The sequence below is a fragment of the Hipposideros armiger genome, unplaced genomic scaffold (genome assembly GCF_001890085.2).
Source record: "Hipposideros armiger isolate ML-2016 unplaced genomic scaffold, ASM189008v1 scaffold_1047, whole genome shotgun sequence".
NCBI classification, from domain to species: domain Eukaryota; kingdom Metazoa; phylum Chordata; class Mammalia; order Chiroptera; family Hipposideridae; genus Hipposideros; species Hipposideros armiger.
This window is the reverse complement of record NW_017732397.1, coordinates 356299-373140: the sequence shown is the minus strand read 5'-3', so window position 1 is coordinate 373140 and position 16842 is coordinate 356299. Positions and strand designations below refer to the sequence as shown.

Below are 16842 nucleotides of genomic sequence, written 5' to 3'. Positions count from 1 at the left end.
GAGGGCAGTGTCACTGGCCCTCATATGTGGGATCCGAACCGGGGCCCTCTGGCGTCCCAAGCCAGTTCTTAACCATCGCTCCACTCAGCCGGCCCCCAGTTTTAAATAATTGAAAAAATTCATCTGAATTTAGTTGTCAATATCTCTTTGGTCACAGTAGATAAGTTGTGAAGGGAGATAAAAACCCTCCATAGGTCTGGTCATTGTGTATCAGTTGATGTTCATAATTGGCCTAATGTGGCAAATGATGCTTTCAAAATAAATTATTGCCTATGCTTTCAGCCATGAAGATTTATGTAGCTAGTGGTTCGTATTTGAAGACATTAAATATTGCGGCTGTATAAATAAGACTTCAACTGTCCATAATGTAAATCTGTTGAAATTTACAGTTTTGAGCTAGCATGTACTTATACATAACTTAAAATAAATGAACATTTTTTTCTTTAAAGGTCGAGTAAACATTGTTGATCTGCAACAGGTAAATTTTTAATTCATAAAATTTTTTCTTTTGATTTCTCAATTTTTTGATACTGAATTTTTTAATGCCTTAAGTATTCACTAATACTGGTATCAGATTTTGTATAAGTTTTGTAAGAAGTAATTATATTTTTCACAGATATAGTGAGTGAATTTAATAAGCCCTAATATATTGAATTGATTTAATAAGTTCTTCTTTCTCAGTTGTCTCGCTTATTCTTTATTCTTTACCAAATAAACTCATAGTTATCATTTTATTCAATTATAGTGTTTATGTAATTTTGGGAGAAAAATTACTAACTTAATGATTACTTTTTTTTAGTATGTGGAAGTAATAGAGAAATATTTAAAATGTAGAAGATATTTTTAGAAAATATAAGTGCACATGTCAGCAAGGTACACTGTATACAAAAAGCTGGTTACTCTTGTGTGAAATGGTGCCCATAATATGAAAATGTAACTTCTTAACACAAACTTGCCTAGCAAGTGTAACTGTTCAGAAATGAAAATAAATAAGCCGTAAGCCTCTGATATTTTATGTGAGGCTTTTCATAGTATTTCAACTCGATTTGAAATCCAACTAAGAGTAAGTCTTTAAAAAGATAGCCCTAAATATATAATTTTGAACTAAAGAAACAATATGAACTTATTATTAATAGAATTTGTATTTATTTTCCAGGTAATTAATGTGGATCTGACTCATATTGAAAATAGGATTGGTGACATTGTTAAATCAGAAAAACATGTTCAGCTAGTGCTGGGACAACTGATAGATGAGTAAGGACAATATTTAAGAGCATTTTGTTGTGTTTCTTTTTTAAAAAAAAAGTAGTGTTTAAATTTAGAACAGTTGTGGTCATCAGTTTAATATTTTGTTTGGGACTCATAGTGCTGATTTTTATTATAAGATCATTACTTAAAAAGTAAGTGCTTCATTGTATGGAGTACTTGGAAATAACAAACTTTGATTTTTTTTCTATTATCTAAAAGCAACACAAAACATAATTTTTACAATCTTTCCTGTATGGTCTTAACTCTGAAAGCAAATTTGTTCCAACAATATTAATGAAAAATGCAGAATTTCCATTGTTTAAAAAAATCCCAGCATTTATCATTTGATTAACTGTACATTTATAAGAAAAAATATGTTTTGCAGAATATGAATAATGAATAATGTTTACCTAAACATACCCTATTCATTAATTTTGGAGCATACCTTATTGCAACAGAATTGAACATAAAAGATAGAGGAAAACCATTTCATTAATCCTAATTAATTTTTCTTGGTTTGGTTTTTACTATTAGGAACTATTTGGATCGGTTAGCCGAAGAGGTAAATGATAAATTGCAAGAAAGCGGTCAGGTCACCATATCAGAACTGTGTAAAACCTATGATCTTCCTGGAAACTTTCTGACACAGGTAATTTTGTCTTTATAGTACAATGTGTCTTTTTAGAAAAATAAACAAAGAATTTTAATGGGAGGGGAAAAAACTAGACTTTCTTACCATTAACTGATTTTTTGCAAGGTGGTTGACTATTGCTGTTGTAGCAACGTATTTTGGGGATAGTTCTTATACATTGATGGCTCTGATGAGACTGTTTAGAAATGATTGTAATCTTCCTGAACCGAGAAAGACCCTAAAAACAATTAATAGACTACATTCTAGGCCTGCTTTATGCAATAGCAAGAATAACATGAGCGCATAGATTTATTTAATGATTCGGATATCAGCTATAGGGAAACTTTAACCAGTATTATCTACAGTTCTGATTGCCCAGTTACATTTTAAGAAGTAACTGAAGATTATAATTTAGAGGGGGTGTTACTGGTATCTTGTGGGGTAAAGGTCAGGGCTGCTGCTAAGTATCCTAAAATGCACAGGACATCCCCCCCCAACAAAGAATTTTTTTGCCCCAAATGTCAATAGTACCAACATCTTTTGATGTCATATATTTTTCCTCTTCTAAACTGTCAATGTAATACGAAGAAGAACCAAGGAATCTCTCACAGTCTCTTAATTTTAGGTACTTGTGTCAATACTCAAATATTTTGATTTATAGTGTAATAGCAGTGCTATACCTAAAAATAGAAGCTATTTTCTTGTTTGTTTTCTTTTTTTCTTAAAATAGTTTGACATTTTAGAATTATAGAAGTCCATTTATTACAGTGGAAAGTGCCTGGGCTTTGGAGTTAGACCTTGATTTGAATTCTCTCTGTGCCACTGCTTAGTTATTCAGTGTTAGAAAAATTATTTCATCTCCTTTGTGCTTCCAGTTACAAAGCTGTAAAATGAGAATAGTTGTCTTTTTCATAGACTTCAATGAAGTTATATATGGTGTACCTACTGAAATGTCTGGCACAATGGAGGCACTCACTGATAATGGTTTTGTTTTGTACTCACTGGAACAAATAAGGGAAAAGCCAAATCTCTTTTTAGGTGTATGTCATGTTAAGAAAATCCAGTTTACAAAAATTTACCAAACCATAATTGCATGAAATTAATTTATAATACAAACAGATTTATTTACCCATTTTAAGACAGTTATTTCCCTTAATTGCATCTAAAATACCATTTAGGGCAGCGGTTCTCAACCTGTGGGTCACGACCCCTCCCAAAGGCAACTTTGACAGACGTCGCCTAAGACCATCGAAAAACAAAAATATATTTACATTATGATTCATAACAGTAGCAAAATTATAGAGTAGAGTAGCTATAGAGTAGCAATGAAATAATTTTATGGTTGGGGTCACCACAACATGAGGAACTGTATTAAGGGGTCGCAGCATTAGGAAGGTTGAGAACCGTTGATTTAGGGTATAGATCAATTTTACATAGCATTTCAGGAGTCTAAGTTCTATTTTATTTTTATTTTTTTAAAATAATTGTTTATTTTTCAATTACAATTGACATGCAATAGTTTATCAGTTTCAGATGTATCACATAGTGATTAGACAGTTATATAATTTACGTAGTGATCACCCCAGTAAATCTAGTACCCACCTGATACCATACATAGTTATTACTATGTTATTGACTATATTCCCTATGCTATACCCATGACTACTTTGTAACCACCAATTTGTACTTCTTAATCCCTTTTCCCCCTTCACTAATCCCCCTAACTCCGCTCCACTAATCCTCCTAACCGCCCTCCCATCTGGCAGCCATCAAACTGTCTTCTGAATCTATGGGTTTGTTTCTGTTCTGTTTGTTCATTCATTTTGTTCTTTAGATTCCACATAAAAGTGAAATCATTTGGCATTTATCTTTCCCTGTCTGACTTACTCCATTCAGCACAATATCTTCTAGGTCCATCCATGTTGTTGCAGATGTCAAGATTTCATTCTTTTTTATGACTGAGTAATATTCCATTGCATATATGTACCATCTTTTCTTTATCCATTCATCCATTGATGGACACCTAGGTTGCCCCATCTCTTGGCTGTTGTAAATAATGCTGCAATGAACATATGGATACAAATGTCCCTTCAAAGTAGTATTTTGGGTTTCTTTGGATAAATATTCAGAAATGAGATTACTGGGTCTTCTTTGTCTCTTGTTATAGCCTTTATTTTAAAGTATATTTTGTCTGGTATAAGTATTGCCACTCAAGCTTTTTGTTTTTGTTTCCATTTTCATGAAATAACTTTTTCCATCCCTTTACATTCAGCCTCTGTGTGTCTATTTTAAATGAACAAAATACATGTTAATCACAAAAGGTAAAAAAATATATATATATTTTTTTCTTTTAAAGATTTTTATTGGGGGGTTGGGGGAGGGAAACAGCGTTGGGGAATTGGGGAAGGGGAACAGACAAGTTGCTGTCCTCTTGTTCTTCAGTCTAGTTGTGGAGGACGTTGCTTCACTGGCTCATGTTGGTATTGTCATTGTGCTCCTCCTGGCTGAGGCAGTCAGTCACTCAGTGTGGCTCACGGCCGCTCACGCTGGCTGCTGGCCTCTCATGGTAGCTCACGGCAGCCCACTGCTGCCCCACTGCAGCCTACGCCATTGCCGGCGACTCAAGGCAGCCCAGCTCCAAGTGGAGCTGTTGTTCCCCATCTTAGCTGTAGAGGGTGCAGCATCACTGGCCCTCATGTGGGATCTGAACCAGGGCTCTGCTGCTCAGAGCTGGTGCCTCAAGCCAATTCTTAACAAACACACCACTCAGCTGCCCCTCCAAAAATAAATATTTTAAAAATACTTTTAAAAAGTATCAGAACAGATCTAAGTGATGTTTTATAAAACCATGGTACTGATAACATTTTGGAAATGTATATGGTTTCTTAATGTTTTTCAGTTCTAGTTTTTCTGGCTATCATAAGCAGTATTCTAAAAGATTGTTAAGAAGATGTTTGAAAAGCATTTTTCTATACCATAAAAGTATCAGCTAGGCTGACTTGAGTAGATTTAACTTCTTTTCGGATGTGGAATATGTTCAGGCTTATTTCAGATGTACCTGAAGCAGTCATAGTGTAGCTATGGAGAAATACTCTCTTGAGGTTACTAAGAAATCAGGCTTTCTGCTAGTGTAGATCGCTGGGCACAGATAACTTGTTAATATTTTCATCAAAGAAGATAACTTTTCAGGTCTTATGTTTCCCTAGTTTCAAAATCTTGGAATAACATTTATTTCTCTCCGTTAGTATTAGAAGCTTCAGATAGGGTCTTCTCCAAGACCTACGTATATGTCTTGGCTTTCTGAATGTTTCAAACTGCCTATATCTAGAAAAGCGGTTTTTCTTTTTCTTTTTTTTTTTTTTAAGCTGAGCCATCCTGCCACCTATTGGCAGCTCAGCAGCTGCTCAGCTTGGGCTGGTACTCGAACCGCTAATGCTCAGAGTTCACACTTTTGAGCAAGCTCTTAACCAACTGAGCCACTCTGCCAGCCTTTAGAAAAGTGATTTTTCAATCATTTTTATTTTATATTAGAAATAGCCCTTGTTAACAAGTAGCTAAGCCTTTTAATATATCAGCTATTTTACTAATTCATTTCTTGGGTCTGCCATGAGATTATGACGTTTCCCAGATCCTAAATCTTGATTTTAGCTTATATATCTTATTTACGCTTGTTGAAATTTCTCAATTATATGATTACTACAACATCGGCATGCAGCATGACTTTAGTAGATAATACAGATGTATATGTGTAATTTTTTTCTTTCAAATTAATATGTTTGCATTTTTACCCCAGGCACTAACTCAGCGACTGGGTAGAATTATTAATGGACACATTGATCTTGATAACAGAGGAGTAATATTTACTGAAGCTTTTGTAGCTCGACATAAAGCACGCATCCGTGGACTATTCAGTGCTATTACTCGGTAAGCAAGCTTTAAAGTCTGTGTATTTCTTTGATCATGGTTTGCATTTTTTTTCCCCAGCAGCTTTTTTTTAAAGCATAATCTCGTTCAGGAGCCTAGTTTATTAAACAAATAGAAGGGGAACTTCTGTGAAACGGGAGTGGGGATTGATTCCAGAGCCCTAGAATGTAGCCGAACTCCTCTCTAACCCACATCTTCTCCCTACTGTCACCTCCCTCCCGCATGGATCCCGATGTACTTCTGCAGAATACCCAGATAAGTGTCTGAATCCCCTCAGCACATGACAAGAGCATGCAGTCAGAGGTCTGTGGGTCATAGCTCTATGATATAGTAACCATAGGACTTGGAGCAGATAAGTCATTCAGTCGCGTAACTTCTTTGGGCCTCAGACGGGGCTAGATGATTTTAGAACGCTTTTTACTAAATAACATTCTGCAGTTCTAATTAATAACAATGTTACTTTCAAAATCGCTTCAACTTTTCTAAAATAAAAATTTCTAAAATGTTTTGGGCCTGTGTGACAAACTCCAGTGTGAAATTAAGAAAACCTACATTCTCAATTATCTTCTCCTGTGTCATTAACTTTCTCAGTGGTTTTTGGGTCTCTTTATAGTAAAAGGAACACATACTGCATTTAATTTCCCTGTCTCCTTAGTCACTTTCAGTCTGCATCACTTACTTGTTCTCTTGACTTTCATGACCATGACACTTTTGAGGATCACATGCCAGTTATTTCGTAAAATGTTCAATTTTGCTTGCTGTTTTTTTCATGCTGATATTCAGGTCATGCATCTTTGGTAGGGATATCACAGAAGTGATTCTGTGTTCTTGTTATCCAATCCTATCGGATGGCATACAATTTAGATTTTTTCCAGTTACTGATGATGTGCATTGTAATTTCTTGATAAGGAGATACCTACGAGGCTTGTCATAATGATACTTGTTTTTCCTTTATGAGTAAGTATTTGTGGGGAGACCAATTTAAGATCATGTAAGTTATCCTGTCTTTCTTCAAACTCACAGTTTATTTATTTAAATTACTATGGACTCATGGTTCCTCATTTTGTTCATTGGATTATAATCTATTATTATCATTAGTATTTAGATTTTCAAATTGTCTCTGGTTGAACTGGTGGCAGGCCCTTCAGGCTACACACACACATGCATACTCGTATATATATTTGTCTATCTTTATGTGTATCAAAAACCATGAATTCACACTAATACCTCTCATTCCCTTCAGTACCATAAGCTTTTTTTCCTTTTTCATATTTGTAACTCCCTTTTCTGACAGAAACCTAGCTTCCATAATCTTTAATATTAATATATTTATGTATTTGATTAATTCTCTTTTCTGTGACTGAGCTCCCATTGCTGCTAATTGCTGCTCTCTTCCCTGTGTGGATGCCCTCCTTCCTCTGATAGCTTGCATCAGATCACCATCCTGACACAAGAAACTGGTAATGGAGTTCTTGCTGGGAGAGGAGCTGAGTAGCTGAGTGATAGGAATGGAGGGGGCTCAGTTTTGTAACTTTTTTGTACCCTGTGACTTATTACCAGTCAAAAAATGAAAAATAAAAATACAATTTTCCTGTTGATAATTGTTTTGACTATTTTAAGTGTAGTTATCAGATATAATAAATAATATTTTTATGACTGATAGTAGCCCTGAGTTTCTTTATATAGAGATAATATCAAACCATGAGGGCAAAACAAATCCGAGCCTCAAAAGATGTGGGTAGGCTATGGCCTCCAGGTAGTTCCATTTAATGCACCATGTTTTCATAGTTGCCTCTTAAATATAAGGAACCACCCCACTTTCCTGGTCTAACTTCAGAGAAAATACCTGCATCTTTGATTTAAAAAGCTTTATATTTACTGTTATTATTCGCAGCCAGAAAGAAGAGCAGGAAATAATTAGTGAGGTATGTACATACTAACTGACATTGTATTACAAATTAAAATAAAAATTCAGCAGCTAAGTTTCATTGTACTAAAAAAAGCTAGACATTTTGTTCAATTCAATTAAATATTTATTGAGCACCCAAAGTAAGTTATACACCCAGAAATCTTAAGATAAAGTCCCTCAAGGAGTCCTCTCCATCTTTCTAGGGATATGTTCAGACAGAAGGGGAGAGAAAGCAAACAGAAAACAAAACATGAGAAAACTGTCAATCATTAGAATATAAACAGAAGAGAGCAGAGTATCTAATTGGTTTGGGGGCTTTAAATGATTTAGCTGAAAGATTTGGGTAAAACAATTTAATAAAAAACAAATAGATATATAATAATTTGGTAAAAATAATAATTTAGTAAAAAATCCCCAAACACTAGGGTTTTAAATATCAATTTATATTCAGACAACTATTTCTGCTGTCCCAAATTTATCATAGAGAAAATTTATAACATCTTAAATTATCAACAATAGAGGATAAAATAGCTTTAATAACTTAAAAGTCTCTTAATTATATGCATAAAAATAAAAACATAGACTAAACCTAAACCAGAGAAGAGGCATAATTGGCTTAAAATGAATAGGGAAAAAATTATAGTCAGAAAAATTAGATCCTTTTTTTATAGTTTCCTTACTTTAAAAAAATTATTAGAAAGGCACTCACAGGGAATCTACCCAAAATAAATGAAAACGTTTCCACACAAAGACAGGAACACAGATGTCTATAGCAGCATTATTCATCATAGCCCCAAACTGGAAACAACCGAAATTCCATCAGCTGATGAATGGTTAAACAAAATGGGGTATATCCATACAACAGAATGTTATTTAGCAATAAAAAGACATGCATACTGGTTCCATGCTTCATTGTGCAGGAACCTCAAAAACATGCTAAGTGAAAGAAGCAAGTCACAAGATACCACATATTGATTCCATTTCTGTGAAATTGCTAGAAAGGGAAATTGTAGAGGCAGAAAGCAGATGAGTGGTCTCTAGGTCTAGGAGTAGCAAGCAGCAGGAATAACTGCAAACGTCTATGCAGGAAGTTTTTGGGAGGTGGGAACGTTCTAAAACATTGTAGTTATGGTTGCTCAACTCTAAATTTATTAAGATCACTGAATTGTATACTTATAATTGGTTGGACTTATGATATATAAATTATACCTCAGTAAAGCCTTTTTTTTTTAATGCATGGTCTATTGGATAATATTAAGGAATTGGTGTTAACGTTTAGGTAGGATGATGGTATTGTGGTTATGTTCAAGATAGAATCCTTATCTTTAGACATACATACTAAAATATTTTTGAATAAAAAAATGCGTAGTCATTACAGAAAATACTGATAAGCAAAAAAGAGCATTTTAAATGGACCCCTCTTAGTCACCCACCTAATCAGGGAGTATATCACTCAGATTCTTTTTAGTTCATCTATGATCCATTTTTCTTCAATCATAGAATCATATAACATTCACTTGACTATTCCCAGGTGGAGAGCCTCCCAGACAAAAAGAATAGAACGAAGAAAAACAAACATACAATAAAGGGCAAGGCAGATAGTCAAGAATCACTATGTGTGAGATGAAAGTTTTCGTGGGAAAGTAAATTGATTCTGGAATGGGAAGACAGATACATTCCCCTGGTATTTCAGTAGCATAATTCTGATTAAGGATATAAAATTTGATGGAATTTTTGCCTTCATTTTTAAATTGTAAATTAATTGCTGTTTTTTATAAACTAATTATTGTAGTTATTTTTAATTCATAAATATGTATAACTATAACAAGAAGTTTTTGTTTTGTTTTCTTTCTATAAAGGCCTACAGCAGTGAATTCTTTGATTTCAAAATATGGGTTTCAAGAGCAGCTTCTTTATTGTGAGTTTGGTTTAAATTATATATCGCTTAATTAGCTGCTGAATAGACTATTGATATAAAACTTAATAATTTTAATGTTTGTACCTCTTTTAATCTTAAAACTTATGTAAATAAAATATTTCTTGTTAAAAAGTTTTCACGTATGTGTTATACCCACCCAACATTTAGTGTTGGCTACCACAACAAAAGTGGAATGAAAAGAAAAAATTGTGTGTATATGTGCGTATAAAATAGTGTTATTATACATATACATATAGAGATTTAAAATTGTACTAGTAAGAATAATTGTCATTTTGTTTCTTACAGATTTTTCTAAATTTTCTAATATGGAAGTAAATAGTGTTTGTCTAGGAAATTTTTACAAAGAGTTTATAGCAATAAAAATATATCCTTATCATTTAAACAGAATAGTAGTATCTCTAAAATAATCTTGGTTTATTACCTATTTTGTATGTGTGTTTGTGAAGCTTTTTTGAGATTTTGAGCATTTCCTTAAAACTTCGCTGGAATAATTTTTAAAACCAATGACTTCATCTTTCAACTTAGATATCTGTGCAAATATAAGAACTAAAATGAAGAATGGAAAAAAAAATTCAAGTACAAAACCAAAAATTTTTATTCACTGTATTTTTCAGAATATGGAGTTAAATGTAAATTTTTTGTTTAAGACAAATTTAAAATGAAAATGTGACAATATTATGGAATCTACATAAGTGGGAGTTGGTGAGATTTCATTACAATGCAAAGTTCTTCAAGTTATTATTGGTAACTTGATAACTTTGCTCTGAATTTAGCATGGATGTGTGCTATACAATCACACGAAATTTTAAATTAGTGTTGCAGTCTATTGAGAAATCTAGACTTTTCTGATAGATTCTAATTTATTCAGCATTGAAATTCTGAAATTCATGTTAACTGATTTTTATTTCTGTTAAAGGCTAATTTTCATAAACCTTTGTGCTAGGCATCTTTTGAATGTGCTTACTGATTCACTTAGAAATAATCCCTTTCTATTTGCTTTGTGTTTTTATAGAGGATTTTGATATGTAGTTTAGTTAAATGTTATCATTTAAATATAAAGTATAAATTTGGTGTTAATGGCAGCCCTATCCAGCTCTCAGACTGGCATCAGTCTTTTGATGATGGTGGTGTTGGTGGTAATGATATTTAGTTAACATTCATTTAGTGTTTATCACATGCTGGTTATCGTCTCAAGCATTTTACTGGAATACAGCCACCCTATGAAATGGGTATTATTACTACCCCCATTTCACAGATCAGAAAACAAGTAAAATGACTTCCAGTGTTTGCAGCTGGTAGGAGGCAGAGTTGAGGATTGGATTTAGGCTCCCTGAATCTAAATCTATCCTCTTAACCATGGCATTATATTTTTCTATAGGTAGGGTTAAAATGTGTTGTTTCAATTTAAACAGTGAAAATATAGTAACTTATACAAATTTTCATGGCTTTATCTCACTGTTGATTCTAATATGATCTAAGTAACATTAGTGATTGTATATTATCTATTCTCAAAGTATTTTAGTCATTGCCTTTTAAACAAATCATGAGATAAGTAATGGCATATATTTTTTCCAAAATTAAACTAAAAATTCAATGTTGTTATTAACTAGTTTATTAGTTTGAATTACAAGTTTAGCACCTTTGCCTAGGCGCCAAAGTTTTCTCAATTTATGACCTGACTGTTCTCATAAATGGCGGGAAATTTTTGTGTAAACTATGTCTTCATTTATGCAATTTCAACTTTAAATTGCCTTTCTAAAGAGTAAGAATAGATTGTAAAATAGTAAAGCTTTGGGGTTGGTCTTTTTTTCGAGATTTATACCTGCTCTGATTTATTTTTATTTCTATTTGTTTGGTTTTGTTTTAAGCTGTGCTTGAAGAACTTGTTAATAGCGGACGCTTACGAGGCTCTGTGGTTGGTGGGAGACAGGACAAGGCAGTGTTTGTCCCGGACATTTACTCCAGAACACAGAGCACTTGGGTGGATTCCTTTCTCAGGCAGAATGGCTATCTAGGTAACTATTTTTTTTTTCTTTAAAACTAAAAGTGCTTTCTAATACTAACCACATTCTTAGAAAGTTTTGTATTAGCCCTGGGAGTAAACACGTACTTTACTGGTATCCAGCAAATTTTAGTGGTTCTCTTTCAGTGTAAGAGTAGTCACACTGCAGGCTTTTGTGGGTCTTGGAACTGAGTTTAATTTCACAATTACTGAACAGTTGTCGAAAGGCCAAAGCTGGTATTGATTGTTACCAACCATCCAGTGATAGGATACTATCACAACTTTAAGTATTTTATAATTCATAAAAAGTAATTATATTTAATTATATTTTATGAAGCTGCCCAGTTTTTCAGTTACAATATCGTAGAGATATTTAATTGGTATCACAATTACAACGTTCATTTTTATTCATTACCCGGTACTTCAGAAACATTGAAATTATTCTAAATTTAGTTTCTGAGGTTCTGTCACTTATATAAAGTAGGTTGATTGAATTCAGTTATTAAAACAATTAGCAAATATATATATAATATTTTTATAACCCAAGTGAAACCACATAATAGATCAGTTGCTTTCTCAGTAATAAACTTGTATGTAAGTCATTAGTGTTCAAACATTTTAAATGCATGGTGGACTACAGGGCTTGGTTTAACGTTTTCTTGACTTTTTGTAATGTATTTTTCAGCTTCTTTAACCATGGACTTGGATTAGAATTTTGTTGTAATTAAATTTCTTAAACATGATTATTTGGGGTTGGAGAGAAGATGGTAGATATCTCCAATAACTTTAATGATTGTAAATTTAAGTCTTCATTTTTTACTTTTGTTTTATATGCTAAATCTTTTACTAGTTTAATTTAGACTAGAGAATTACTTTTCCTAAATTGGTGAAACATTTAAAAAATAAATTCCGTTCCTTTAGTTAACTGTAATAAGCAAAATAGATTCCAGTTTTTTGTTTCTTCACTTAAATCATTACATTTTCCTTTACCTCACTTTCTACTCTGATTGCTCTATAGTTCTCATGTTTACCTCTGACCTCTCAGTTGGATGGGTAGTAATACTGCTGGGATTGAGAAAGTACTTAAATGAATTTTTCTACAAATAGGTTTAGTAATAAAAATTTGGGAAGGTAACATAAGCAGGGAATAGGCTGTGGTACATTTCTATGCTTTATTCTTCAAAAAGATTAGAGGGCCGGCCGAGTGGCACGATGGTTAAGAACTCGCTTGGGATGCCAGAGGGCCCCGGTTCGGATCCCACATATGAGGGCCAGTGACACTGCCCTCCACAGCTAAGATGCTGAACAACAGCTCAACCTGGAGCTGGGCTGCCGAGAGTCGCTGGCGACGGCGTAGGCTGCAGTCCCTGTGGCAGTGGGTTGCCATGGGCTACCGTGTGTAGCCAGCAGCCAGCGTGAGCGGCCAGCAGCCAGCGTGAGCGGCCAGCAGCCGCAGTGAGCGGCCATCCAGAAGCCGGCGACTGATCTGCCTCTCCAGGGAAGAGCGCAATGATGGTGCCAACTTGGGCCAGTGAAGCAGCGTCCTCCACAACTAGATTGAAGAACAAAACGACAGCAACTTGTCTGTTCCCCTTCCCCCACAGCAACTTGTCTGTTCCCCTTCCCCCAATTCCCCAGTACTGTTCCCATCCCCCCAATTACCCAATAAAAAAAAATCTTTAAAAAAAAAAAAAAAGATTAGAATACAGTGCGTTCATCAAGAATGGGTTTTGGTAGAATTTAAGTTTTTCTAAGATTTCTGAAAAGTGGGAAGCTTGACAACTCTATTCCAACTTTATGATATATTTCTAGAATTTGATGCTTTGTCCAGACTTGGAATCCCAGATGCTGTGAGCTACATAAAGAAAAGATATAAGACTACACAACTCTTGTTTCTGAAAGCAGCTTGTGTTGGCCAAGGGCTCGTGGATCAGGTGGAAGCGTCAGTGGAGGAAGCCATCAGCTCCGGAACATGGGTGGATATTGCGGTATGCTTTTCTCTTTTTCTTCCTAATTTTTCTCTAAGCTAATATCTCACTAGTATGCGGCCATTTTAAGAATTGGGATGCATAAAGGTAGTGTTGGCTTTAGAGCCAAATCCTAGCAGTCATTGTTATAACAAAAACAATCTTAATTATTTGGTGCCTAAAAATTTTCTAGTCTTTGAAATAGGGTAACCTTTTATATGTGGATAGTCAACATCCAGAATTCCATAAATCTCAAAACAAACAAGCAAACAATATAACACTTATATAAGTCCTGCCATAAAAAATTAATGAGCCTTTTCACAATCTTATCCAAGCATTTACAACTTTACTGGCATCAGGCATCGTGTCGCATTTGTTTACCCCTTATCCATTAATCTCTGCTAATATATTAACACAAGCTGCTTTAGTACTGATAGTGTTTTATTTCAGTGTTCAGTATTGACCTACCTTTATTATGCCAAAATGATAAGTGTAGGTGAAGAGAAAGAAGCAAGAGGCCAATCCATTATTTACCAGTCAGGGCCCAGACTCCCTATATAGCAGAAAATTCCTTGTTTTGGATACACAAGTTCCCAAAGATTCCAGATATAATTGTTTGTTTATTCATTCATCCAATTTTATTAAGTGCCGTCTGTGTGCCAGGCACCATTTTACTTGCTGGGAGTGTGGTCGTCAGACAAATTTCCTGCTCTCAGGGAGGGGTACTTTCATTGAGGGTAAATAGTTAATAAAAATGATAATTTCAGATACTAGAAAGAGCTAAAAAATATATATATATTTTGGAGGTAAAGTTGTCAAGACTTGATGGTGGATTGTTTGTATGTTTAGGAGAGGAACTGAGTGTGACTTGTTTGGGCCTGATCACATGAGTGCAGAGTGGTACCGAGGTGGGGAAATGACGGGGAAGAGCAGATGGGAGCCGGGAGTCTGGGGACAAGTGGGTGCAAATTAGTATCGGTTTGGACATGTTAAGTCTGAGATGCCTATTAGCCATACAAGTGGGAAGGTTAGGGAAGCAATAGGATATATGATTCCAGAATTCAGAGTGAAGATGAAATCAGAAATATAATTTGGGAGGTTATCAGCATATAGATGGTTCTGAAAGCCATTGGACTTAATGAGATCATCTAGGAAGAGCACATATGTAACAAAGGGGTTATCTGTATTATGGTGCATTTATACTTTGTTTTCATTTTGTTTGTAATTCTAGCCTCTGCTACCCAGTTCTTTGTCAGTTGAAGATGCTGCAATGTTGCTTCAACAAGTGATGCGAGCATTCAGCAAACAGCCTTCAGCTGTGGTCTTTAGCGACACTGTTGTAGTCAGTGAAAAATTTATAAATGACTGTACAGAACTGTTCAGTGAACTGATGCACCAAAAAGCTGAAAAGGTATGCCAGATTTTCTTCCACCTACTGATCTTAACAGTAATTTTTATATTAGAATTATCTGGAGTCTTTTGAAAAATGGGGTAAGCTGTCTAACCCAAAATGAACACTGGGTTTTATACGTCATTCTCTTTTATTACATCATTTGTTTTATTTCCTTTCCTCCCTTGGATTTATTTTTCTGCTTCTTCATTGCCAGCCATCAGGACATATAAATTAGAACTTAGGGAGCTGATTTTATGAATCAGAATCGTATAAATGAAATTATATACTTCACAATTAAATCACCTGAGAGCATTGGCCCATCATCAAAATCCACAAAAACAATATCTTTGGATTATATACCTAAATATACAGTGTATTTATCAATCACTACATATATTTTCTAAATCTAGCAGCATCTCATTAATTTTAATTGCTTGAGGTATACAAACTAGATTACTTACTGAGAAAAGAAAGTGTTTGTTACCATCAAAATTGATTAGTTCCTCGGAGTAACTACTGTCGAAGTATTTAGAAGTAGAGGTCATGCCAGAACTGTTTTAATGACTCTTCAACTCATGTTTCTAATTAGCAGCACCATCTACTTAAGCCGTACTCACAAATAGACAGACTACCCTATTGATCTTACACTGTTAATAAATTCATGAGAGCTTATTAAATATGTAAATAATTTGTATTTACCTATATTTCTTTTATGCTCTTTAATAGTTTAAAAACATGAGATAATTTTCTACATTTGGGCTGCTAAGCAGCAGAGAGGAGTGAAAAGCACACAGGGTTGATACCCGTAAACCTGCGTTCTGTTCTCGACTTGTTTATTCTCTATTTGACTTTGGACAAATAGACCTCCAGTTTCCTCATCTTCAGAGAAAGCATGGTGATGCCTACTCTCAAAAGGATAAATGTAAATCAAGGAAGAATGCATATAAAATGCGTGATACATATTCTACCAGTTATTAAATGGCTATATTATTATTTTCATTTGTGACCTTTTGCTAAAATAAGAACTTAATATGGTCATCAATTACCCCCCTCTCTCCCTTGGGCTCCTCCCTCTAACCACAAAAATAAATTCAGAGAAAAAGGAGATTCTATCATTTGAACTGTCAACATTCTAAACATTTTCTTTGGAAAATCAAAAAGGAAATCATCATTTTTAAAATGAAAATGGACTTCTGTCACTACAGATTTAGAACACCTTTCCATTATAAAGAACCAGTTTCTGGACTGGGAAATAGTTCATTGTTCTTAACATAAATTTTTGAAAGCAGAGATCAAGAATGAATCCAGAGGGCCGGCCGAGTGGCGCGATGGTTAAGAACTGGCTTGGGACGCCAGAGGGTCCCGGTTCGGATCCCACATATGAGGGCCAGTGACACTGCCCTCTACAGCTAAGATGCTGAACAACAGCTCAACCTGGAGCTGGGCTGCCATGAGTCGCTGGCGACGGCTGGGCTGCAGCCCCTGCTGCAGTGGGTTGCCATGGGCTACCGTGTGTAGCCAGCAGCCAGCATGAGCGGCCAGCAGCCGCAGTGAGCGGCGTCCAGAAGCCGGCGACTGATCTGCCTCGCCAGGGAAGAGCGCAATGATGGTGCCAACTTGGGCCAGTGAAGCAACGTCCTCCACAACTAGACTGAAGAACAAAAGGACAGCAACTTGTCTGTTCCCCTTCCCCCAATTCCCCAGCGCTGTTCCCATCCCCCAATTCCCCAATAAAAATCTTAAAAAAAAAGACATATTTAAAAGAAAAAAAAAGAATGAATCCAGAGATGAAGAATGAATCCAATTATATGACTTAAGTGTGCAACTCA

General features: G+C 34.9%; 1 protein-coding gene across 1 annotated transcript in view; it reads left to right on the top strand.

Annotated features, from left to right (window-relative positions):
- Positions 1-16842, top strand: part of UFL1 (UFM1 specific ligase 1) — a 30820-nt gene that overhangs the window by 3181 nt on the left and 10797 nt on the right. Inside the window, exons 3-10 of the mRNA XM_019631786.1 lie at positions 450-478; positions 1157-1254; positions 1783-1897; positions 5673-5803; positions 9572-9630; positions 11520-11666; positions 13466-13641; positions 14852-15031. Of these exons, the coding sequence (XP_019487331.1) occupies positions 450-478; positions 1157-1254; positions 1783-1897; positions 5673-5803; positions 9572-9630; positions 11520-11666; positions 13466-13641; positions 14852-15031 (935 nt within the window). The remainder of the gene's footprint in view (positions 1-449; positions 479-1156; positions 1255-1782; positions 1898-5672; positions 5804-9571; positions 9631-11519; positions 11667-13465; positions 13642-14851; positions 15032-16842) is intronic.